The sequence below is a fragment of the Toxotes jaculatrix genome, chromosome 5, assembly GCF_017976425.1.
Source record: "Toxotes jaculatrix isolate fToxJac2 chromosome 5, fToxJac2.pri, whole genome shotgun sequence".
Taxonomy (NCBI): domain Eukaryota; kingdom Metazoa; phylum Chordata; class Actinopteri; family Toxotidae; genus Toxotes; species Toxotes jaculatrix.
The window spans coordinates 19,053,106-19,077,847 of NC_054398.1; the positions used below are offsets into that span (position 1 = coordinate 19,053,106).

At 38.4% G+C, this 24,742-nt stretch overlaps 2 protein-coding genes across 3 annotated transcripts; one reads left to right on the top strand and one right to left on the bottom strand.

Moving 5' to 3' along the window:
• The first annotated feature begins 2,602 nt into the window (after positions 1-2,602).
• On the top strand, positions 2,603-17,472 carry LOC121181902 (solute carrier organic anion transporter family member 1C1-like). The gene is made up of 15 exons (XM_041038121.1): positions 2,603-2,694; positions 5,602-5,749; positions 9,658-9,799; positions 10,810-10,942; positions 11,179-11,300; positions 11,400-11,546; positions 12,267-12,365; positions 12,918-13,166; positions 13,694-13,858; positions 14,516-14,711; positions 14,913-15,078; positions 15,348-15,526; positions 15,850-15,914; positions 16,489-16,606; positions 17,058-17,472. Exons 2-15 carry the CDS (start codon positions 5,654-5,656, stop codon positions 17,281-17,283), a joined length of 2,103 nt encoding a protein of 700 aa, XP_040894055.1. The 5' UTR covers positions 2,603-2,694; positions 5,602-5,653; the 3' UTR covers positions 17,284-17,472.
• A 1,372-nt stretch (positions 17,473-18,844) lies between these two features.
• LOC121181903 (B-cell receptor-associated protein 29-like) lies at positions 18,845-21,503 on the bottom strand. Of its 2 annotated transcripts, none has more exons than XM_041038123.1 (8): positions 21,452-21,503; positions 20,854-20,945; positions 20,512-20,612; positions 20,231-20,378; positions 19,898-20,033; positions 19,494-19,590; positions 19,192-19,292; positions 18,845-19,054 (listed from the first exon to the last, which is right to left on the bottom strand). In XM_041038123.1, the coding sequence occupies exons 2-8, from the start codon at positions 20,943-20,945 to the stop codon at positions 19,019-19,021; spliced, it is 711 nt and encodes a 236-aa protein (XP_040894057.1). In that variant the 5' UTR covers positions 21,452-21,503; the 3' UTR covers positions 18,845-19,018. The 2 variants fall into 2 exon arrangements, with proteins under 2 accessions (XP_040894057.1, XP_040894056.1); XM_041038122.1 differs by having other exon boundaries at positions 20,854-20,950; positions 21,452-21,470.
• Between the last annotated feature and the right edge of the window lie 3,239 nt (positions 21,504-24,742).

Genomic DNA, 24,742 nt, shown 5'->3' on the forward strand with positions numbered 1-24,742 from the left:
CAAGTGTTACATTTATCTGCCTTACCATTGTATATATTCCCATAAATAATTGTGTTTGAGCAAGTATTATGTAAGTAAAACTTTTACTTACCGTTTATGTAAGTAAAAGTTGCAACCACAATGCAAAAATCCTTTTTTACGAGTCTTGGGATAAAACAAAAACAAAAACAAAAACAAAAACAAAAACAAAAAAAACTTACTTTTAAGCAAGTGGCAACCAAGTAGAAGTGCTTGGTCAGCAAAATGTGCTTTCAGCTTTAGAGTTTACGGATATGTCACTTCCGGCTGCTATCTTTGTTTATTTTGACGGACACGTCGCTACTGGGAAAATGAGTGAAAATAAAGTTTTTTTTCTTAAAAAAAAAAAAAAAAAAAAGTTCGGCAAACAGCGGTAAGTTCTGCTACTTAACCAGCTCGAAAATTAGCTTTGAGAAGCTGTTTAACGTCAATAACAGTTTTCTTAACATGAGTGAGACAAACTTTAACTCGCAGTGTTAGTTTGTCTGCTTCGCACTCCTTAATGCACCCAAAGTCTGTGTGTTATCGTAACATCAGTGTATATGTGTATAGCTATTTAGGCTAATAAAAAGCTACAGGCACACATAAAGTGACCTTAGCGCGATGAATAGATTGTGATTGTGACTAGTTGGTTACTAGTGGTGGAAATTAGCAGCTTTAGACATGTGACCGATCCCTATAATTGTTTAATAATTCTACTTTGATGCCAGCATCAAATTAGAGTTTATGCAGGGACTATACTTCACCTGAGCCTTGAGGATGACATTTTGTTTTAGAAACATTGCTAACACTGTCTGGTACAGTTACATGTTGATTAGCTATAGGAGTTGTTTTTTGTGTATAAATATATAAAATAAAATATATTCCAGCTGTAGTGGCAGTGCTTATGTTGATTCGTTTGTACTGATGGGAGCTTTTTGTTTACAGAGGAAGCATCCATTACAGCTAAAGGCCTACACTGACCTTGTAACAGCATGGAAGTGAACCCTGGAAACAGACCATGGACCAGCAAATGTCCCAAGCAAGCAAACAAAGGTATCTGATGTGATTGGAGCTGGCGCTTCAGGCGTGTGCCACAGCAGACAGGTGACAAGCTTTTGATCAACTTGCGCAGGTCTTCCGTTGCAGGTCTCTGCACAAAATCCCTTGCTTTTGGTTGGTGGCAGGTGTTAATTTCATACCTTGCATCAGTGTCATGAGTAAAGCACAGGTATCTTGTCTTATCTTTTTACTCACTTTAAATCTTCATATTAAAGACATCCCTGCAAACATACATTAGCATTTGTGAACTTCGGGCTGAGTCCAGGTGATATAATAAAAAGCAAACCTATAATAGAAGTATTTAGGTTTTGTTATGTTCCTAAGTAATAGTATACATTAGTGTGTCACAAACCACACGTTATCACAAATCAAAGTTTAGTCCTTTGTGTTCCACACATCACCACTGATTCATGCTGTTCAATACAGAATGTGGGTGTTTTGTGTTTATTTGTTCTTAGCCACCGTGATAAGTCGAACTCTAACCCTATACACAAAAAAAAACTGTCCCCAAACTGTACTAACTGTACTAACTGGTCCTGCTCAAACTGAACAGTAAATTCACATAGTCATGATCTACATGGTTTCTGCTGTTACAGATTTTTGATATGTAAGCAGATGTGCTCACCCTCCTCAACATGTTTTTTCTTCGTCAAGTGACTCAGTCCTCACGTTCAGTATATATTTATTTGTTTTTTCAATTTTTAATTGTGTTTATTTCAGGTTTGTTTATTTCATTTAACATATTAATTTACTTTATTTTTATATTCTGTTCCATTTAAAATGTATGTAGTATGTAGTGTTTATTTCATGTTTTAATTTGATTTATTAATGCACTTTATAAAGGTGATCTGAAATCTAAAATAACATGCTATATACATGCTCTTGCCCTGTCTGCACTGCCTGGGAGAGGTCCCACAGGACAGTCTATCTGCACCTCACCAACCACACAGTTAAAAACAAAAAGTATTCCATTTACTTTTAGTAAAGTACATGGTAAATAAGTTACTTTTTACGTTTATTTGAACGACTTTTCAGCGATAGAATAATTAACATATTCTTTACTCCTCTGGATATGGTTTTGCGAGGGTTTATTCGAGCCATGCTCGAAGGCTGTGAACGTTACATAGCGACGGAGGCATAGGAGATGATTGTTTTTCGAGCATAATAATGGTCAAATCATGCCCACAGTACTTCTGGCAAATTAATAACATGCTGCAGGTATAATCTTTTATTCATAGCGGAAACGTGTTTCATGAGGTGGCTGTACCGACACTGCAGACGCTTGCAATAACAGTTCACCGCTGGCAGCTTATTAGAGCTGAGTGAAAAGGTGGGATATGGTTTGTCAGTGATACAAATCGCAGCTCTCTTCAGCGCATCACGTGTGCTTCACTGTGAACACGGTGCTCAGTATCCACCCTGTCGTTTCCAGTGAAACACGCCGCTCTCCGCCGCTGAGGAGCGTGTTCAGTACGAGCAGGTGACTTGATGACAAGAGGGTCATTTTATGCGACCGAGGCCTTTCAGTGAAACAGCGGAATATTCTTCCTTGCATCTCTCCTTTTTTTAAATTATTTTATTTTGTATACGTAGTCAGAGATATCGTGAAGGGAAGGGTTTGAAGCTCCGAGTTGGGTAAGTATCATGATGTTCTTTTTTTAGTAAAGAAGTCATTACATAGCACAATCATTAAAATCATGCTTATTTTTTAGTTATTTTGAAGACTGGAATTTAGTGAAAAAGCTCCGGTATTATTTGCAGATTTAAGGGTTAGACAGAGAACATCCCACTGTCTGTGAAGCATCAACTCTGCATCACTTAACCGGTGCAGTGCTCAGAGCTGTCCGCGGAAACAGAAGGGGATTTGGAGAATCCAGAGAAAGCTCATCTCTTTACTCAATATGCATTGGTTAATTAGCCTGAGTGCATGTGGTATCACTAATAATTCATCAGAAACCACGTGATTGTTGCTATGTTTATTTCTAGACGGTGAATATTAACATTTTTTAACTCAGCAAAAGTTTACTCCTTCTTATGGTGTATGAAACATCATAATTTGTTTTGAATGAATCGAAATCAAAGGTTTCAAAATGTGTTTTTATGCCCCCCTGTGATTTTGAGCCTAAAGGCAATTCTCTACAGCCGCCAAGCACTTGTGGATTACTGTCAGGAATCCTGATCAGGGAACCAGCCACTGCTTTTGAAGGACAAAGAATCACTAATCGCTAATAATTACAAAAGGCTGTTTATCAAATATGTATATTGGGCAATGTATAGGGTACTTTATATCAGCAGTTTGTCAGCCAAAAAAAAAAAAAAATCATGAGGCCATGTCCAGAGTGGAGCTTGTCATAATAAAGTAATAAGTTTTAGTGGAGGCTGCATCTGAATAGAAGTAGTATTTAGTATGTCAGATATTACATTTATATAGCTTTAACAGAAAAGCAAAGAGATGCACAAGCGACCTCTTATCAGAGAATTGTATGAATCTCATAGTGACTCTGGAGAGAACAGAGAATATTTTTGCATAGCCAATGAAGCCTTTTAACAGACGAAGGACAAATTTCAAATCTAAAATATTGAAAATGTGGAATATTTTGAATGTTTTATGTGAAATACTTTACAGTGTTTGTGTGTGGGATGCAGCTTAGAAGACTTGGCAACAATACAGTGATTGTCATCATTACAGGATGATTGGCTGAGATGAATAGCTCTTCCTCCTACTGCAGCTTTAATTGGTAGGTCATATTTGAAAAAAGGCAGCTTAGATAATGCAACATGTAAACACAAAGGTCAGTATAGTTTACATTCCTGCCAAAATTCTCTTCTACTGAATGTATGTTAATGCTAGATGAGCACAAAAGCCTCCATGTCATCAGCTACAGCTATATTTTTTTCTTGCAGAGTTCAAAGCCATGCTTTGGTTTGGTGCAAGGAGGAGGGATCTATAGGGAGTTGTCATGCCACTGAATAATCAGGCTGCCTCTTAAACATTGCCACAGCTCTGTTCTTTCTGTTTCTTTATCTTTCTAAACAGCAGGCTAAACAGACTTAATGCAAATATCAGTTGGTTATGTTTCCTGGGTCACACTCATGCTGACATCCATTTCCTTCCTGCTTGCTCTTTGCTCTCTTGGTGGGCCCGCAGTTGTGTTTAGTACATTATGTGCCACTATGTTTTGCAGTGTATTTGCAAAAGTGATCCTAAATGGGATATTATTATGGCATAACAATTGCAACTATAAAAAGAAGAGTACTGGCCAAGTTCAGCAGACTCCACACTTCTCATGAAACCTGATGATTTGCAGTCCAATCATACCACTGCAGACTTCTCTGGATTATTACTTAACATTTTTTCTGGCAGTCACTGGGTTGTATCATTCCTCTCAAAGTTAGCCTTCGAATTGTTCGAGAAAGCTCTAAGTATCATCAATGCTACTGAAGAGACTTTTCTGACAATTAGGTGAAAACATTTTAGAAAATCACACCTCTTCATAGTGATGTAATGCCTTGTTTTTTTCTTATGTTCAGTCAAACCTGTAGTAATGATAAAAGTCCCTGTAACTTCGCCAGCCCGTTGATGGTGATGAAAGATGATCATGATTTTCCCATAACACATGTGCACTTCAATCAGTATTCCTTGTTCAAAGAGCTTCTTTAAACTGAGATTTTCTGTTTCTGATCATGTTGTCACGGCAGTCCTCGTGGTTATTTTGGAAACACTGGCTTGTTTGCTTCTTTTTTTTTTTTTATTTCTGTTTTTGATTCTCCACTTGGATTCTGCAAGATCAGTTGTAATCAGTTTCCTCTCCAGTATGAAGTAGCTCGTGTTTTACTGAGCTACTCACTGACTTGTTAAATCTGCTTAAGGCTTGTTTAGATCTCCCAACAGGTTCTTGAGTGTGCTGTGTGTTGTTAATGGGGGAATAACTGACCTATATGTTACATTTGGTGTGAATACAGTCAGGAGTCAGAAAATATGTCATGACATCTACTTAACCTCTAGTAAGAACAATGCACATTTCTCATATCATGGAATCATCGTCTTCAATTGTATAACTGATGTTTAAGAGTCAGTTATACAAGAGTTTTGTTCGTCTGTTTGGCCTGGCAATAAATGATCTTGAAAACTGCCAACTGTCAGTTATGTTTGCTCGGCTTGAATGGGTTTTGTCACTCATTCATTTGTTGTCTTTACCCACGAATTACCAGGGTTAGTTAGTACAGTCAATAGCTTCACATCTGAAGATTAACTTCATTGTAGAATGTGTTAAATACACACAACTCAGTGTGCTTGTATGATTTGATGGAGCTAAAATAGCCATTCATCTTTGTTTCCAGTGTTTTCAGTTAGGCTATAGAGATCCTGGACCTATCTGTTGTGATTGCATAGTTATAAAAAATTATATTGACTCTCCTTCGTTATTGTTTAATCTTATTTTAGTCCAAGGAACATGGTATTCTTAAAACATAGACCTACAATGACTTGCTGTCTTAAATGAGTATGCTGATTGTTGTTTAAGTCTGAATTCCTTCTCACAGGTGTAAGTGAAGATAGAGGAACCACAGCTCAGGTGTACAGTAGCAGGCTACAATGAAGAAAATGGACAGCACAGCCAAAGGCAGCTGGACTCTAGACGCCAACCCTATATCCTCTGCAGTGAAGAACTCCTGCCACCCCAACCTGAAGGTATTGTACTGTAAAACTAGCTCCCCTCTGACAAGCCCTTGGACCTTTAGCTAAACCATATATAATAATGTGAGACAGATACTGAATGTGTGACATAACAACAATCTTGAGTGAACTGAGATGCATGCTTCGAGCTTGGGGTCAACTTTGTTGACTACTAGTTTATTCAAAATGTTTGTATACTGTAAATGGTTTCACTAATGGTATTTAAAAAGAATGATGTGACCGTGAGCTCCTTTGTTTTCATGGGTGTGTATCAAACTTATGATGCTTATGATCATGCAAAAATCCAGTTTTAAAATGGCGGATGGAAAAAAAATACAACTGAAATACAGTTACAGGGACCAGAGTGGACAGGATATACTAAAGAATGGTCATAAGAACATGTATGAAGTGTTTCAGCCTGAAGGAACAGAGGGTCCACATGTCTGTCATCTGACTGGCCTAGAGGGGACACACACATATGACTGGAATCACGTGCGAAAGAAAGACATTGAGAAGACAGAGAGTGTGTGTGTGTTGATGAATGGTCACTCTTGTCTGTGGGTTTCCTGTACTGTATGTAGAGAATAAATCCACATCTAACTGTAGGCAACTCTGCTGTACCATGATTTCTTCAGCCAGGTCGTTTAAAAGGCAGATTTCATATGGACGTCTGGCTGAATAAAGCACTTAAGGCGTCTTCTGTGTATGTTGATGTAAATGTATGAATGTTTGAACACCCACTGAAGGTTTAAGCTAAGTGTTCTGCATGTTTCCGGTAGGCCTGGTTGATGACCACGCAAGGTGTTAAGTGCAGCCGCTCTCTCTGCCCTTTGGACTGGATATTAAGTCGCTGTGAAAAATTCCTTAGACAAAGTTTGTGCCTCAGTAAAAGAGGTCAGAATAGAGGCTCTGTACCACTTTATTGGATTAAGAAGCACATTGGACAATAATTAAAAAGCTGCTTAGCGAAATGCTTCAAGTAAGCAACAATAATGAGGAATTCCAGTCATGCTCCCTTTTTGTGCATGTGTGGTTTTTCCTTCTGTGTGATAATCCTACCGTGAACCTCTCAGTGTGGCGCTTTTGATACAACATTCACTTGTTTATCTAGAGAAAGGGTATTTGTCTGCGGCTGTATGTTTTTTTAGCCCAGATTTGGATTACTCAACATAATGTTTATGTGTTTTGCCTCACATGCAAATATTGTGAGATAAAGTTAATTGATGTTTCCACAAAAAGGCATACTATTTTAGATTCTGCATTTCTATGAAACTATGTTTCTGAATGTAAGAAGTAAAATATTATCAGTCAAATCAGGTGTAATTCATAAGATGATGACCTCTCTGGATGGTGACTTTATTAAGTGTAATCTAAATTTAATATGTATTAGTTCCTAAATATATATGTTCTATTAAGGGTTTTAAAACCACACTTGAAGGCTAAAATAAAAATAATAAAGACTTTTTAGGAGTTTTATGTTTATAAATTCCCTCTAATCAAAGTTACAAAGCACCAAACAGTTTGTACAAATTTGGTCCAAACCAGATTTAAAAAACCTAAACACAGTGTAACATAGAGTATATAAAATGATGGTAAAAGTAAGTTTTAAGATAAAAAGTGAAGGTTCCTTTAAATTTTCGCAAAACACTGACACCAAATCAACATTATTAATGCAGTCACATGAGAACCATCGTGCCTCAGCATTCCTGCAGAAACATTAGATCCAGTTATATTCTGTGGTATGAATGTAATTATGCACTTGACATTAGAGCAAAGCCTGCACTTATATTGAGAGGTGCGGACCACCCTGGTGGTTGCCATAGCTCCACCGGTCCCTCTTAGCTTCTCACAAATGTCTCATTTATTTGCCATGATTGACAGAGGTTGGAGCGAATTCTGTCTCCATTCTGGCCTGTATCTTTGTTCACACCTCTCACTCAGCAAAATTATTTTTAATGGGGACTACACCTGCAGAGGAAGCGAGACAGAGACAGAGAAAGAAGTGAACATAATTGTTTTTCAGATTTGGAAATTTTCTGATGAAATGACTCACCTGGTTTCTTAGGCTGTATAAACATGAGAAGCGATCTAAGCTGCCTCTGGTCTGTGCACATAGTTCAGGGAGCTCAGCTCTACAGTGGTATCTCATCATTTACATAATGTTACATTAATGCTGAAAAAAAGACATTGCATCCTTATGGAAACTCAGAGACCTCTAAGGTTTTTAAGCCTCTTGCCTATATGTATTCTGATTGGATGGGTTTTGAAATGTCAGTGGGGTTACAGTTCACATGACTTAAAGTCTGATTGCAATCCATGGTGTATACAGTAACATTATTGTGTATACAAGTATCAGAGAGCCGATATTACATGTGGTATGCCCAGAGGTGTTAAAACCTCACCATGTACTATTTAATTTGTTCTTACACTTGGAGCCACAATCTGAAAAAATAGTGTCAATTTTCTGTATTATGTTGATTATTAACTATCCACTATTAAATATGTCTGTTGCTGCAGCTGATTTTCACATATTAATCTTTAATATCAGGCTAGATTACAGTAATAATTCATACCTTTTAATACAGCTCATGAAGATCATGGGACTGAAACATCAGACTTTGTACTTTGATCTAGATCAGAAATGATTAGTGGATTATTGGTTAATTAGATGATTGGCAGAAAATTATTCAGCAGCAATTTTGATAAGTGGTTCATCTTTTTAGTTATTAAAGTTATTATTTAAAATGCCGTGTCACTGGCCCCAGTTATTGGTGAATATTTGCAGGTGCTCTCTGATATTTGGGTTTTCGACTGTTGGTCCGACAAATGAATACGAGTATGTCAACGGGGGATCTGGAAACTTCTGATGGACAGCGGTCTCTATTTTATGACATTCTGAAGTCAAAACAATTGATGTGATAATGAAGACCATCATAAATTCCAACTTTAATAGAGAATGTTGCACCTCAGCATTATCACATCACATACAGAAAACCATACCATAAAGAGATTAAGCAGCTGAGTAAGTCATTGCAGTCACTGGTATATTATGTGGTCATATGTGTGATGTTTTGTTTTTCGATTTTGGAGACGTAGTAGAGATGAATCTTTATTTATATGTAAGATATAATTAATAATGATATTGTCATAAACCAGGTATATGTGAATTCACATTAACATAATTCTCAGCTCTGTATGCGTTATATTAATGCTCCTATGGACAAACACGAGTATGCATATGTATTGGTTTGTGACGCGTGTATGTCTTCCAATCTTGGGCTATTTTCATCCCTAAGAGTGCAGGCTATGGTTACCTCTCACCTGTTTCCAATTATGCTGCATGTCGGTTGGTCTGTCAGCTCATAGCATATTGGATGTGTCTGTGTCCTTGTGGGATTGGCTCCTCTAATCCTCCCTTTGTTAGTGACTGTCAGTGTCCACAGGTGGCTGAGCAAAAGGAGGAGGGAGCTCAATACACCCTCTGGCCCAAGCTTTAACAGCACATTGCCAGCTTTTCTTTTGCAAAGGAGTATGTGCACTGCAAATTTGCATCATACAGGCACACACTCCCTTAGAGAAATAGATACACTAAATCAAGCAAGGTAATGTCCTGCTAGATCAGTGCACTTTTTGTGCACTTCACTGGTTTGTTTATTTGCTTTTCAGTCCAATTTTAGAAATGTATTTTCTGGATTGTTACGTTTCCTTTCCATTGTGGCTGCTGACTAAGTTGCAACTCTGAGTCATAGAAATTAAGGACAAATGGTGAGATCCTTGAACTACTACTACCACTACCAAAAATGTTACAACAATAAGAAGAATAACAAAATGAATATATTCTTCCAAATTAAAATGGAGAGGAGAAGCACTTCAGGACCATTTTGTTTGACACAGTGTTCTGTTTTCTTTCTTTATCTCTGCAGATGTTCCTTGCAGCCTTGTCCTTTGCCTATTTTGCCAAGGCTTTATCTGGCAGCTACATGAAGAGCACAATTACACAACTAGAAAGGCGATTTGACATCTCCAGTTATCTGATCGGAATCATAGATGGGAGCTTTGAAGTAGGTGAGTTTCTCCATTTTTGTCCGTGCATCCCTCTATTTACTCTGGCTATTCATGCACACCTTTTGAAGCATTTAGATGCTAATGCAAGTAAGCCAAGAATATGTCCTCAGCATGTCAGCCAGTTTGACACTATAGCTTATATATGCATCCCCTTTGAACTTTGAATAGTCGCTGGTTGCATACCTAATTGATTCTTAATGAGTGGAAAATCCTTTGAAGATACAGTATGTGGGATTAGAATAGAGGGATGCTGTAATGATTTGTGTAGTTGCACAACAGGGGTCACTGAATGATCAATATGTAATATTGCATGTGTGCCAATAAATATGAATATTCATGCAGACTTTGATCAAAACCTATACAGTCCCCTGGTTGGGCTGAGACACATCTGTCCCTTACATCTTGTGGACACCTAGTTTGCAAAGACCAACATACTGTCTTTATACAGTCAATGTCATTTTTCAGAATGACCAAACAAATCAAAGGCATACAGCATTTCTCAAGGTTTTTGCAATGAATCACAGATAAACAGACCAATGTCATGATGGAGGACAAATGCATCTTGAAAAAGCTATGGACTGTTTACCAGTACATCCTTGGTTAAAACAAGATGTATTTGTGGTATTGCTGTCTGAATATAAAGACTAGTTTTCCCTGTATGAGTAGCATTTGAAAGCAGGGATCCTACTACTTATCATACTGATCAGCACAGCAGAATAACCTACATCTCAGAGAAAAATCTTCCCACAGTGTTTCTCCATAGGCAAATGTGGATCAGAGTCAGTGTTGACAGGAGGTTACAAGTGTCAGCATGTAACATTTAGATGACTGATCTTAATTTAAAAGAATTAATGTCATGTTATCAGATGCTCAGCATTCTAGAGACCTTTCATGCATGTACAGACGGTATACAGCCTTTATAGAATACTGTAATTGAGATTTTCTCCATAGAGGGTCTGATATTTAATGACTCGTCTCCATCTCCTCGTCTGATTATCTCAACCCTGTAGGGAATCTGTTGGTGATTGCCTTTGTGAGCTATTTTGGTGCCAAACTCCACCGACCCAAGATCATAGCAATCGGCTGTATCTTGATGTCTCTGGGGACTTTCTTGATCGCCATGCCGCATTTCATCATTGGCCGGTAGGCAGAGTGTCATGTCTGTATGCATGCACTGCACTTCAGAAATCCCATCTATGTATTTCTTTGATTTAAGGCTTCAAAGTCCGTAAACACAATGCAGCCACAGTATTTCTTGGACTTAAATGTAGTCTCTGACGTATCTATGTGTGCTTCGCATTGTGAGTACCGGTATCTAACAGTACCTGATGCTTTCTCCCTTCCCTTGTTTAACAGTCACATTGGTATTTTGTACGCAGCTATAAGATCGAAACATCAGTTAGATCTTCAGTGAATTCAACCAATAACCTCTCTCCGTGTCCGGCAAGCTCACCTGAGTCCATCAGGGCAGGTGACAGACCCTCTATACTGCCCTCTAGAGGTAAGATTACTGTGCTCAGATTTGTCTGGATTCATTTTGACTTTTTTGGCACGAGACAAGGTTTTGTCAGTTTCTGAGACTTTGACTATGTTATTATAGGCTGTGAAGGAGAGTCCAGTGTTTCAATGTGGATCTACGTGTTTCTGGGAAATGTCCTGCGTGGGATTGGAGAGACTCCAGTACAGCCTTTGGGAATCTCCTACATTGATGATTATGCACAGTCTGAGAATGCTGCCCTCTATATTGGTAATGCACCTTACTCACTGTTGATTGAATGTTAATTGTTTTGGACCATAGGCACCAAGATTAAAGTCACTTAATTTTCATAGTAATTAGTTTAGGAAATGGATTTTTTTTTTTCAGTCTTATATTCAGAATGAAAATGTGTTATATCCATGCAACCAGGAAATGATTGTTGTATGAGTGTTGTACCTTGCATTTTTTATACATTATTATATATTGTGAACAAGTGTAATATAATATACATTACACATATATTCACCTATGTTTATTTTGTTTGATGCAATAAATAACATTCTGATGTTTCCTCCAGTTTTTTCAACCTTCAGGCAAAGTAAAAGTCAGTTCAGATCAGTTTTATTATAGTCCCATTATACACAAGTGTACACTTTATCTGTTAATCTTCAAGTAAGTGAATGTTGTCTTAGGTGCATGCCAAAAATAAATAAACATTTGAGAGTATAAAGTACAGCTTTTTAATGGTGAAAAGATGAATGACTCATGCAGAGCACACAGTATTAGGGCACATTATGTATTAGTAGAATGTTAGATGCACTAAGGATTCATTGGGAAGTGAATCTCGCTTCCTGACTACACATTCAGTACACCCAGGCTTTTATCTGTCAGATAAATCTTGACAAATAAATTGTTGCAGAATTGTACCCAAGCACAATAGATATTAGTAACTAAATAAATAAATAGTCCTTTCTTTGTTGTGTATTACAGGTTGTGTCCAAACAATATCAATCATTGGTCCTGTCTTTGGGTATCTGCTGGGGTCGCTTTGTGCCAAAATCTACGTTGACATTGGTTATGTGGACATGGGTGAGTAAGCTCATACAACTGTCATCTGATAAATTCTGACTTAATAAACTGTGACTGACAGAAAAACTACATTGTGTTTGGTAGGGTATCATTGTGGATTATCATGTGTTCACAGTAACAGAAGGCACCAACACCCCACTGTGGAGAGCTGGATTTGGGAATTGGTTGTTGTACATGACAGTGTTAAAGCTGTACAAGACACAACACACCTGCCAAGAGGCACTGAATTAGGATAGGGTAAATCCTGTGATACAGTATAATCTGACTGGGAAGCAAACACTTTGAAGCTGTTGTAAACCTTTCTGTTTAACAATACAAGTCAGGCGACATGTTGCCTTTGAACATTTACCACAGCCCTAAGGTTTACGTGTATGGAAAGCGCTTTGAAACTGAGTCTGTATATAAACTGTACTTTATATAACTGTGCTGTAAATTGCCTTGCCTTAGAAGTGAATGTAACTAAAAAGAAAATGCAAAATGTAAATAACTGAAAACAAAATAAAACAAAATGAATCCATATACAGTGCTCAGAGGGTTCTCATCTCTTCACAGAGACTGTGACTATTACCCCGGGTGATGCCCGCTGGGTGGGAGCATGGTGGCTGGGCTACCTCATCGCTGGCGCCATCACTCTCATGTCTGCTGTTCCTTTCTGGTTCCTGCCCAAATCACTGCCGATGCCTGTAGATAAGCACGATACCAGCTGCACTCCAGAGCAAACCAGGTTCATCAAGGATTCCCCAACCATGGAGCACAAATTCAGACCTGAGGAGCCGGCTAATTTACATCAAATGGCCAAGGGTACGAAAAGCATTAATGCTTGCAATGAATAATGAGTATTGGCATCGTAATCTGTATTCAGTTAGTGAGCTCATAATTTTGCCTTTTACTATCGCAACATTTTTTAACTGACTCTCTTTTGTGACTAATATCTCAAGAGACCCACAGTATTCTCATATTTCTGTCTGAGTTTTTTAAACATTTTTCTTTCCTCTTATGAATTTAAATTTCCTTCAGATCTAAGAACAGGTAGTCTGCAGGCAATCCCATTATACTATGTGTAGGTTCTGACATTTTAAATTCAGTTAAAAATCTGTAATTTATGAAAACATGTAAAAACGTTCAGATTGCCCTAGTTTTTAAGAGTTAAGAGACCGATCATGAGCCGCGAGGGCTCAGTTAGAGTCCGACCGGGGACAGTTGTTGCATCTTTCTCTCACATTTCATTTTCTTTCTCCAGTGTCTGTAACAAAGGCACAAAAGTTCCTTAAAATCCTTCCAATGTGTTTGAAGAGTTGGTATTTATTCATTTATACTTCCTCACACAGAATTTGTGCCTACACTGAAGAGTCTCCTTGGAAATTCTGTGTACATCATCTACCTATGCGTGACCATCATTCAGTTCAACTCCCTCATTGGGATGGTTACCTACAAACCCAAATACATTGAGCAGCACTATGGCCAGTCAGCAGCAAAAGCCAATTTTCTCATGGGTAAGCAAACTGTTTTGATAATTCACCATGTTTACCTTGCTGTGTGATCTCTGTATGGTAATTTTATCTGTGCAGATGGGTTATAAGCTTGTTCAGAACCTGTGTTGATTTGCTGAAAGAAAAGTATTTAGTGATGCAAAGTGATGTGAGCTGGATGGTCATCATAAGTGTTTCATGAACTAGCTTTTGATGAATTTTTTATGATCCAACTCCCACATCCCTCTTAAGTAAACGCTGCAGCTTCCAGATGACAACCAGGTTTACTGCAGTTGTTGGACATTCTGAAATTACATCTAGACATTCATTTAAAAAGCACACAGATTAAGATTAATGAAACCAATTATTGGGTCAACATGATGGAAATGAAGACAGTGTAATAACATAGCTCTTTTCATCCACTTAGCTGATTGAGTGAAGAGGGTGTTGGATGATGAGAAATGCATTCCTTATCGTCTCAACCATCAAGTCATTTTCATCTTCCACGACATGACTTCAGTTCACTTTACATGAAATATGAATGAGACTCCTTTGATATGAATGAGTGCTCTGACTTTGATCCTTTTTAGGGAGCAATCTTGGTTCTTGATGTTGCTTGTACAAGTTGTTTCCTGATCCTCTGTCCTTTTAAGAATGCGTTGTATTCTGTGGTTTGGCTAGGCATGATCAACATCCCGGCTGTGGCCCTTGGGATGTTTTCTGGAGGGGTTGTCATGAAGAAGTACAAGCTGGGTATCATGGGAGCAGCTAAATTTGCCTTTGGGACCTCCCTGCTGGGCTACTTCCTGTCACTCTTTTTCTTAGCCATGGGCTGTGAGAACTCCAAGGTGGCAGGCATCACTGTTTCATATTCTGGGTATGTCATGTCTGTATACATTTTTGTCAATTCTACAATGAATCATTACAGCTGAGACACTTTCTAGGGTTCCTTTTGGGTTGTGTTGCCTTTCTGTGTCTCTGTTTTCATATTCCATGCATGGCTATGTCCTTTTATTTGATCTATATTTCATATGAGCTGTCAATAATATATTCATTTTCTTCATGTTGTCACATGCAGAGTGGAAGGCTTGTCTTATGAAGAACGGTCTCTCTTCTCCGACTGTAATTCGGGTTGCTTGTGCTCAAGAAGAGAGTGGGATCCAGTGTGTGGAGAGAATGGGATTACCTACGTGTCCCCATGCTTGGCTGGATGCACCTCCTCCTCTGGCTCTGGGAGAAACACGGTGAGACACACACACACCACTGTCTTCATTACACGTGTATTTCTTAGTATCTTAGTTATAGTAGTTAACATTATTTCTTAGTAACTGCTGCCTGACAAAATTAGGTTGAACTTCTATTTCATGCATATCATACAGTAGCTTTTGCTGCTGCCCAGTGCATATTAATGCCTAAAGAGTAGCACATTCACCTAACAGACAAGTGTTTCCTGCTGTGCTGCAGCTCATCTATCTCTGATAATAACAACATACATCGTTTTCTTCCCTGTTAGGTGTTTGACAATTGCAGGTGTGTGGCTAATACCCAACCAGGCAACCTGACGGTCACTCTGGGCCAGTGTCCACGCAGGGACAGTTGTGACAAAATCTTTCCATACTTCCTGGCTCTGTCTGTCCTCAGTTCATTCATTATTTCTCTTGGGGGAACACCTGGCTTTGTGCTGCTCATCAGGTCTGTGGACAACACCCTTGTGGGCTCTTGTGAAAAAAGGAATCACTAGACTATTTTCAAATGTAGTCTGTTTTTTGAACCAACGCATCATCAATTTATCACCTCTGTATGATACCCTGTCATTCACATAGATATCCTCATAAATAATTAAGACCGTCAGAAATTAGACAATTTCATTACCATAATGCATCTTAGTATAATGCTCATGCATGCTCATTGCATTTAAAGTCTTCCTGTAAAGAATTTAAATAAATCTCGTCTTTAAGGGCTGTGAGGTTGAAAAGATAAATCTTCTTTAACCTTCCTCAATCATGTTTCTGTAGGTGTATTAAACCGGAGCTGAAATCCCTTGCACTTGGAATCCACACGTTGGCCACTCGCACACTTGGTGAGAACTACCTTTGGTGTTCTGTACATTACTGTCTAGATAGTTTGAATGGCAGGCACACAGAAATCTCCTAAGTGCTTATATTTAGTATATAGTATTTTGTAGTAAGGAGAATTGCTAGAGTAATGTTTTATACACTATCGGTCAAGAACATTGGATTAAAGTGTTACTACACCGTTTGATACATTATTTGGATGATACTGTAAAGCAGGAAGTAATACTGTGTGATACTCTCAAAGTGGTGAGAAAAAGGCAAATCACAAAGGAAGACAGGCTGGTTGGTCAGGGGTTCATCGTACAGCAAGATAATGACCCAAAACATTAGAAAAAACAGAACTAGACACCACTAGACTTGTTATTTATTTGTTCTATGCTTTAATTTTAGAGTATTGAGACATTACACCATGTAAATTTCAGTAACTGGAAAAATGAAGGTATTCTAAAACTTTTGACTGGTAGTGTACATGGAAACAAACCACTACTTAAAGCTCATCATTAAATATTTATAAAAACAGTTACCCTGCATTTGTTGTTCATTTGACATCACAACAAGTTCTTTCAAACTGTGCAACAGCTGGGATACCTGCCCCTATATACTTTGGAGCCATAATCGATACGACCTGCCTCAAATGGGGATACAAGATGTGTGGAGGAAGAGGAGCATGCAGAATATATAACACCTCAGCTTACAGGTAAGTAAAACTCTGTATGCAGTATCCATTAGGATGTTTTAAAACTCTTGAAAACGATGCACCTGAAGGCTAAGCTAAACCTTCCACTCTGTCCCAAATGAGATCATTTTAGCTGATATTTAACTCTGTAATATTGGTCACTTTAGAAAGATAGTATGTTTTTCTGAGCCCTGCCAGTTATGTAAGTAGGAACTAAGGGTATAAGAAGAGTAGTTAATATTTACACCTGTTTTTTATCACAAGAACCTGATTTTTTTCCTCAAGTAAAATTCTAATTAAAATGCACTGAACAAAAACCTATTTAAACAGCTTGGGCTTAATAGGACTTATAGACACTTGAGACTTGAATTTTGTTTTGCCCTCAGTAGTTTGTAGCTTGACTCTGATATGCCCTGAAAAACTATTCCTCAATTTGTATCCTAACAATATTACTTCATGTTTTCTTTTGCAGGATATTGTACCTGGGGTTGACACTGGGCTTGAGAACAGTCTCCTTCTTCTTTTGTATTCTGGGTTTTGCTCTACTGAAAAGACATATTAAGAAGGAGGAGAAAAATGCTCTGACCAATGGGAGTGCAGAGCTGGAGTCACTAAGGAAAGAGGAAAACAGCTCCATACACTGCGAGCAGTTTATACTGGCCTTGGACTGCAGTCCTGACAGAGAAACTCGCTTGTGAGCCTCAGCACAACCTCTTCTCTTCTGAATCAGCTCCCTGAAGCACCTCAGATGTATAGAGGAACACACACTGTGGACATTTTTCATAGCACACAGAGTATATATTTGTACAGGATTTGTGTAGACTTACAATATCTGATGTCATTTTCTAAACAAAACATGCTATTTCAGGAATATTAAAAAAAAATAATGTGTTTGTGTTTTTCATGAATTGAAGACTTTCGTAGAAAAAATGTAATTGTGCTGTATTTTCTATGTTGGTCTTTGTTTTATGATTAAAACTTGCAAAAAATTATTTTTCAGATTCAACATATATTAAGGTGCCTGAATAAGATGGTTAAAATGCATCATCTCAGTCTTGTTTTCATGGCTTTGCTTTCGTTTCAGAAAAGGTACACACCTTAAGCAGGGCTGTAGACTGTTCTGTGACACACCTGCTGGAAGAACTGAGTATGGCCACACTGACACAAAGTAAGATTTGCAGCCTGCGAATGAATGAGGTCACCATAGGAACAGCTGCCTAGTGATCCCAGAAGGGTCATTACTTTCATTATTTCACACTTTTTACTATGAGAAGTCTTAGAGGTTCTCAATATCATGCAAAGTTTCAACATCCGCAGTTCCACGGCAAACTCAGTCTGCTGATGAGGACTGTGTGGTATAGTCAGCAGCTCCAGAACAAGCATGTAACTAGACCTTGATCTGAGAGTTTTGAAAGTGGAGTTTTGCAGCACTGGTTTACAAACCCTACCACCACGTCATTAGGAAGCATTTTGTTTTCACAGTGTAATCCTACATTGTGTCAGTGTGATGTCAGCCTTTTCAGTGACTCCATGAGCTCGGCATGACTGTGAGGGACACGTTATCAAGGGTTTTGTTTGTTTATTTTTTAATGTTCCTTTGTCATATACCAACCAAAAAGTCAACAAATTGCAAAATGTCAAGAGTAGCAGGGGCCAGCACAAAATCAATTTGTGTAATTATACACATAAAGGTCAGGAGGAAGACCTATCATTCCAGGAAACTTAGTAAACTTAAAGGGCAGATGCTGGTCAGAAAAAGAGATCATTTACAGTATTTGTAAGAATTTGAACATCTGTTGAAAAAGTGCACCAGTATCACCAAACTTTAAGAAAATAAAACATCTTCTATAGTCTAGATTAAAAGTACAATAAAGCCAAACACATGAGGAATATCTATGTGACAGACATTCTATTATGGTTGTCAAAGCAGGGATTTAACATTCATGACTACCACAAAAATTGGCAAGTACTTGATTCCAGTCAGCATGTATGCATTGGTCATTATGTGCTGACAAAAGGATACTACTGTGGTGGTCTGAGGTACTTGTCAGGTATTAATTCTTACTTAAAAATTAGCATTAACATGGGCCTCTGAGGTGAAATAAGGACTTTTTCCATTTATTTGTAGACTGGATAGTTATTAGAACAATGTACAAAAAGACAGGATGCATTTTTATAATACAGAGTTTATTAACAAGATTTTTATCAGCTTTAGAAAAGTACTTGTGTTTATCCTATAAACTGCAGCCTATCGTTCATTTAATCCAATCCCATGTGCCTTAGTTCAGACTTAAAGAAAACTGAAAGTAGTAAAAGATAATACAAATATGGCTTCTGATGTTCTAATGCCTGGAGCACACAGCTCTAGTGTCATGCAAAGAAAAAGCATCCATAGATTGAGAAGTCAACACCTGTGTCATTGTATTCTTGTCGTTACTGATCCTTTTTGTCTTCAGGACTCTGGAGATTCTGAGGATGAAGTAAAGGATTTAAAAAAAATTAAAAATAAACAAATCACTCCAGTATTAGTAGAATCAGTAAGTACTTTGTAGCTGTGTATTTGCATGCACATGTATGGTTTGTACGTCTTTGTGCATTACTGTCACCTGGAGTTGATGGTGTTCCCTCAATAGTCTGTCATACTCTTGTGCCAGACCTTCTGCCTGCCTCTTCATGGCTTCCACTTCAGCATGACACCTGCGCACAGCTACACACAAACAGTTCTACATCTATAAATTGCTCTATATATCATTAATGCCCCTTAGAATTAGCTTGTTTCACTGTTGTATAAAAGAAGTGACCTGCGGTGATTCATGCTCTTAATGAATAATTTTTGTATGAACACTTTGTTGCTTTTGAAATGTGTGACTGCTGAGCATTCTGTTTGAGGGCAGTGATGACTACTCACCCTCCTCTGCAGCCTTCAGTTGACCGGTCAGCTTCTCAACCTCTAGCTTCAGTTGCTGGTTTTTTGCTGACATGGATTTTTCATCATCCAGGAGAGCCTGAGCACAAAGGATTATCTGTAATTACCAAGCTAAAATGTTTTATTTTAACAGCTGACAACAGAGTGAGTACAAGGTAGAAATCATAGGGAAAAAAACAGTATGCACAGTATGAATTACTATTTACAGCAGGTGAACATGACCCACGAATACTTTAAAAATGTAAAGTTATGTATTATATACTATCAGTACAGAACACAGTGTTACAGTAGATAGCACCTATTGGGAGAGAACAGGAAATGAACTGGCTTTATAAGACAAAAGAAAACTTTTTTGCCCTCAGGCTCTGATTGACTCTGTTTCTCACTTGTCTGAGCCTCAGGTTGTCTTGCTGGTGTTGCTCGGCTGCTTTGACCGCACTGTCCATCTGTGCCTGAAGGCCCGCACTGTTCTCAAATGTGACAGCCACCTGGTTTAGCAAGGTGACAACCCGACGCATGACACTGTGATGAGTTCACAGGACAGGAAAGGACAAGACAAGACAAGACAAAACAGGACCTCAGGAAGTGAACTGTAAAAGGTGAATAATTAAGCACAAAGTTGTGTGTAATGGTAAATTATAGTAATGTTTGTTCTTGTGTAAGGTCCCAAGCACGTATTTCTGTCATTCTGAATGAATGTGGAAAGAAATAGCACTAACAGCCAGAGGAAGAGAGAGAAGCCAGATATGTAGAGGTTCCTCTGGGCTCTGAACAGCTTCATGTGGACGTGGTCATACAAATTGGGGTTCACCTTGGCATCTTGCATGGGCTCAGGACCAGAATATTTCTGCACCTCGCGGACAGCATCTGAGGGTGAGCAGGAGGACAGAAGTATGACTGTTGCTGCCTGGGCTGGACGCACAACATGTCAGTCTTTGTAGTATTATTCAGTGTCTGCCACTCACAGCAGATTGTGTCTGACTCACAGCAGATTGCTTACCAAGGAAAAGAACAATGAGAACCATGATCATAGTAAAGAAGCATTTGTTCCAGTATGGTGATAACCAGTTCCATATTCTCCAGCTGAAAACCAAACGCCATCTACAAAGTAGGTCAATAGGACATTGTGAGTGTAGCTGTCATAGCAAACAGTAGATCTACCTGAAAAAGTATGTGGATGCTCTCTGCTGGTGATTTGTGGGAACTGACTCTTTTAAGTTTTCTTACTTACAACTGAACAATTGCACAGAACACTTTTTGATTCAGAAAACAGACCGCTGCACGAGATGCCGACATTGATGTATGTTTTGGGTTTGTGTATTTATCACAGAGGTAGCATTACCTCTGTGCTGATATGAAGGGGATACACAAGATGAGGTTCACTGCTATCTCTCCATAGAGGAAGAAAGCCACAGCCGTCCACTGGAGAGTCATCTAGACTGAGGAGATTCAGTTTTATTATCTCTATGTGTAGTGTGACTTACAAACCAGAATTAAAATAATGTAAAGCTTTATACTTTGAAATTTACCCTGCCATTATCATATGTAATATACTTTTACAATACGAAATAATAATTACATTAAATCAAAATTTTCTCAGAACAAGTGGCAGTAGAAGTGAATGAAAATGCAAAAATCGTACTATATTCTTATTTACTTTTTTCCTATAAAACTACATAGTATGTTTACTGCTGTAATATATGCTACTCCTTTATATTATGGAATAACTTTTTGAGCATACACACACAAATATTTCTATGGGTGTTTCATACAAATGGAAATATACAGCAATCATTTATAGCCTTTTGCTATTTTTAGATTTTTACCTCGAAATCTATTCTAACTCTTCAGCACAAGTACCAATGGCTGCTGTTCTCATTTTGTTTAAGAGAGGGAGGTAGTCAGTCTGTTCCAAGCAATAAATAGAGTTGTTGGCTTACCAGACAAAGTTGAGCGATCAGAAGAATGGGAAAGTTCAGACATGCACACACATGCGCTCACACACATTCACAACAGCTGCTGGGGAGCATCAGAGGACCTACAGCCCTAAATAAAACTCTGCTGGCTAGTTGACCTCCTTGGGCAGCCTCTTTGGATTTGTTAAAGACCACAACATTCAAACTAACCAAATGCTTTATTTTCAGTCTCCTGAATAACTATGAGATTTATTTTTTTTTAACTTTTGGAACATTTTTTTTCCTGGTGTGTGCAAGGGAGTGTGTTTGCTGGTACCTTCTCATATTTCATGTCACAGTATAAAAATAGTCATGTGAGGAGGGGGACGCTCACTGTCTTTTTAAATACTAATTAAAACATAATGTCTGATATTATCTCAGAACTTCTGAGATAAACAGGCAGACCTAATCAATATCCCTTTGGACATATTGAATTTTCTGACTGGGCATTTCCTGCACAAAACAAACCAAACACATGTCCACAAGGGGGTGATGTTATCTAATGATATGATACACAGCAGCTTTCATACAGGGCAGGAAGTAGGAGGTCCTGTATGTTTTGCAATTATTGCAATAAATTCAATCAAAATATTTCATATGTGTTTAGCTGACAAGCAGGCAGACAAGCATCAGGGTGAGTAAAGGGCTCGGTTTACACACCAGCTGATAAATACTGTAGCTGTCACTGAACAAGCAGATATAGGCTCATTCCAAAAGCTCATTCATTACAAAAAGACTCAGAAGGATTGCTCTTTTGCGTCTCTTTGCGTCTGTGTGCCTTTTAAAAAGGAACACAAACAGCTGTTGGCTTGCTTACAAACACATAAATTGCATGGGTGTTGCACATCCACAACAGAGACTAAGGGAATTCTTGAGCATAGCGTTCAGTACACTCTTCCTTTTGAATAATGAGTTTTTTTTTAGACCTAATTCAGCTCCCTGGACTATTCTGTGTATTTTGCCCTCTCCACTGTATTCAGCTTGCAAAGTGTATTCACACGGGCTTCCTCTGTGAAAGAGACTGATAGCTGCTATCCTCTTTGACTGCGTGTCTCAGGAGTGCTGCAGAGCAAAATGTTTACAGCTGCACCCTGTGATAGCTTTTTGAGAGCGGGCAAATGACTGTAGCAGAACTGAATGTGCTTTGATTGCTCTCCTCTCCTCACCATCTCAGAGGTCGCAACTCAGGAGACTGAACAGTCATTATAGTCAAATGCCTGCAATAAGCAGATGGTCAGGCTACGGTAATAGTGCGCTCGGTGGACTGTTGTAACCTGAAAGCTTCATCCATTTTATTTGTCTGTCTATATACATTTCAGATATATATATACAGTTCAGGAACAGTGGTCAATGTGGCAATGCATATGGACCTCATAAATGGTATCTTAAAGGCATATAGTGTGTGTGTGCCTGTGTGTGTGTGTGTGTGTATATATATATATATATATATATATATATATATATATATATATATATATATATATATATATATATATATATATATATATATATACACACACACAGGCACACACGCACTTACTATTGTCACTGTGCAACCACAGTGTGATATGTGATACCAGGGCATTCCTGGCAAAAATGAGGAAACGTTATTACTTATTATAGCACCCATAATACTTCACTGAGTATTATGGGTGCTACATGGGGTCTACACCTGGCTGCTTGTGTCCAGAATGCCTGCATAGAAAGGCATCCATAAATGTGAATTTCTCATATCTGAGCTCCTCACCCCATCCCAGAGGAGTAGCACAGATAACCTGCAAGGGAAACACATTTCACCTGCATGTATCTATGTTTATTTCAGTCCCTAACCAAGCCCCAGGCCATAGCTGAATGCTGGAACATAAATTGACTTGCCTTCAGGCTCTGGTGCTTTTTTCATTATTATGTTCCAGTATCCAACACCTACATGCAATCTGACGCATCTATTAACCTGTTTCATGTTACCCTTGTTTGTGAACAACTCAGTCAACATGTGCAGATGGGCACACATGGGTTAGAACCATCATGAGCTCTGTGTAGGTCCCATGTGTGTCTGCGCATGTGGCCATGCGTGTACTATCTGTTGGGCCCATATGAGCAATCACCCTCAGGTGTCACAAGGGTTTCTTGATCTTTTCACTTACTTGGGGTCTGTCTTGTTAAAACTGATCTATGGTTGGTTATCGTGTGGTGTAACATGGAGCTTTTGTATTTGCATATGAAGAGCTTGTAGTTATCTTGCATGCTGGTAAATGGTTTAAACATAAAGAATTTTTCTTTCTCTGATGTTGGTGTACCCGGTTGCAAGACAAGTTCTCGCGAAGATAGGAGCTGAAAACGCTCAGAAACACAATAATGCAGAATCACTGAGATTCAGACCAGCGAGGTCATTACTTCAAGTCATGTCCACATCATAGACTGTTTAAGACATCAGCAGGTGGGAAACTAGCGCTGTTATACCTGTCCGTGACTATTGGTGGCTCATGTTCACGTGCCGATCACAAAAAAAAAAAAAAAAAAAAAAAAATCTAAACACAGAGACCGGGCTGTGTTAAGTTTTCAGTGGATCTTTACTACGAAGATATCCTTGGATTCAGCAAGAACTTTGGACTAAACGGGAAAACTGTATCTCTGGAAGTTATATGATCATTAATGGGAATACCAGGTCGGGTTCCAGCTCTTCAAGAGTGAAGACGCATCCGTACAGGTGGGAGTTTGGCTAGCTGTAAAGCTAACTGTAATGTTTGTTGACTGTATGTCCGACTAGCGTCTCAGCGTGTGTTTGTTTGGTTGGTTAGCTGTGTTCACAGAAATGGAAAATACTCCACAATTGGCTTTTGCAAAGAAAGTAGTCGATTAAGAAGATCGATAGCTTGAATTGACGATTAAAGAAATGGCGCTACCGCTGACCAACTTCCGGTGCTAACTTTCATTTAACGTTAAGCTATCTGTTTATTATTTTGTGTATTGCTCAGCTGCTGTCTTTATTATAAACTAACTACTAGCTGTAGCTAATATTGTTGTCCTGAGCTGTTTCAGTTGGACTTGATCCAATAGTTGTCTTCACGACGTTTCCACATTTGTCTTGCAAAATGCTTCTTTCCTGTAGTTTTACCATAGAACACCGCTTCAAAATCTAAATAATTATTTCCATCTTCTTAAATAGGAAATAAAATCTATGCAATGATTTTCTAGAAATAGCTGTATTATTCTCAAGCTTGAACTAAAGCCCAAACCATACTGGATTTTGAGGCTGATGCTGAGAACAATATTAGA

Bases quoted from the DNA above. Each gene is read 5' to 3' on its own strand.
- LOC121181902 (XM_041038121.1), top strand. From the start codon at position 5,654: ATGAAGAAAATGGACAGCACAGCCAAAGGCAGCTGGACTCTAGACGCC. The intron at 15,079-15,347 runs GTGAGACACACA...CTTCCCTGTTAG, and splicing joins CTGGCTCTGGGAGAAACACG to GTGTTTGACAATTGCAGGTG. The intron at 16,607-17,057 runs GTAAGTAAAACT...TTTCTTTTGCAG, and splicing joins TATAACACCTCAGCTTACAG to GATATTGTACCTGGGGTTGA.
- LOC121181903 (XM_041038123.1), bottom strand. From the start codon at position 20,945: ATGACTCTCCAGTGGACGGCTGTGGCTTTCTTCCTCTATGGAGAGATA. The intron at 20,034-20,230 runs GTTAGTGCTATT...AACTCATCACAG, and splicing joins TTCTCTCTCTTCCTCTGGCT to TGTCATGCGTCGGGTTGTCA. The intron at 19,591-19,897 runs GTGAGAAACAGA...CTTTGTGCTCAG, and splicing joins ACAACCTGAGGCTCAGACAA to GCTCTCCTGGATGATGAAAA.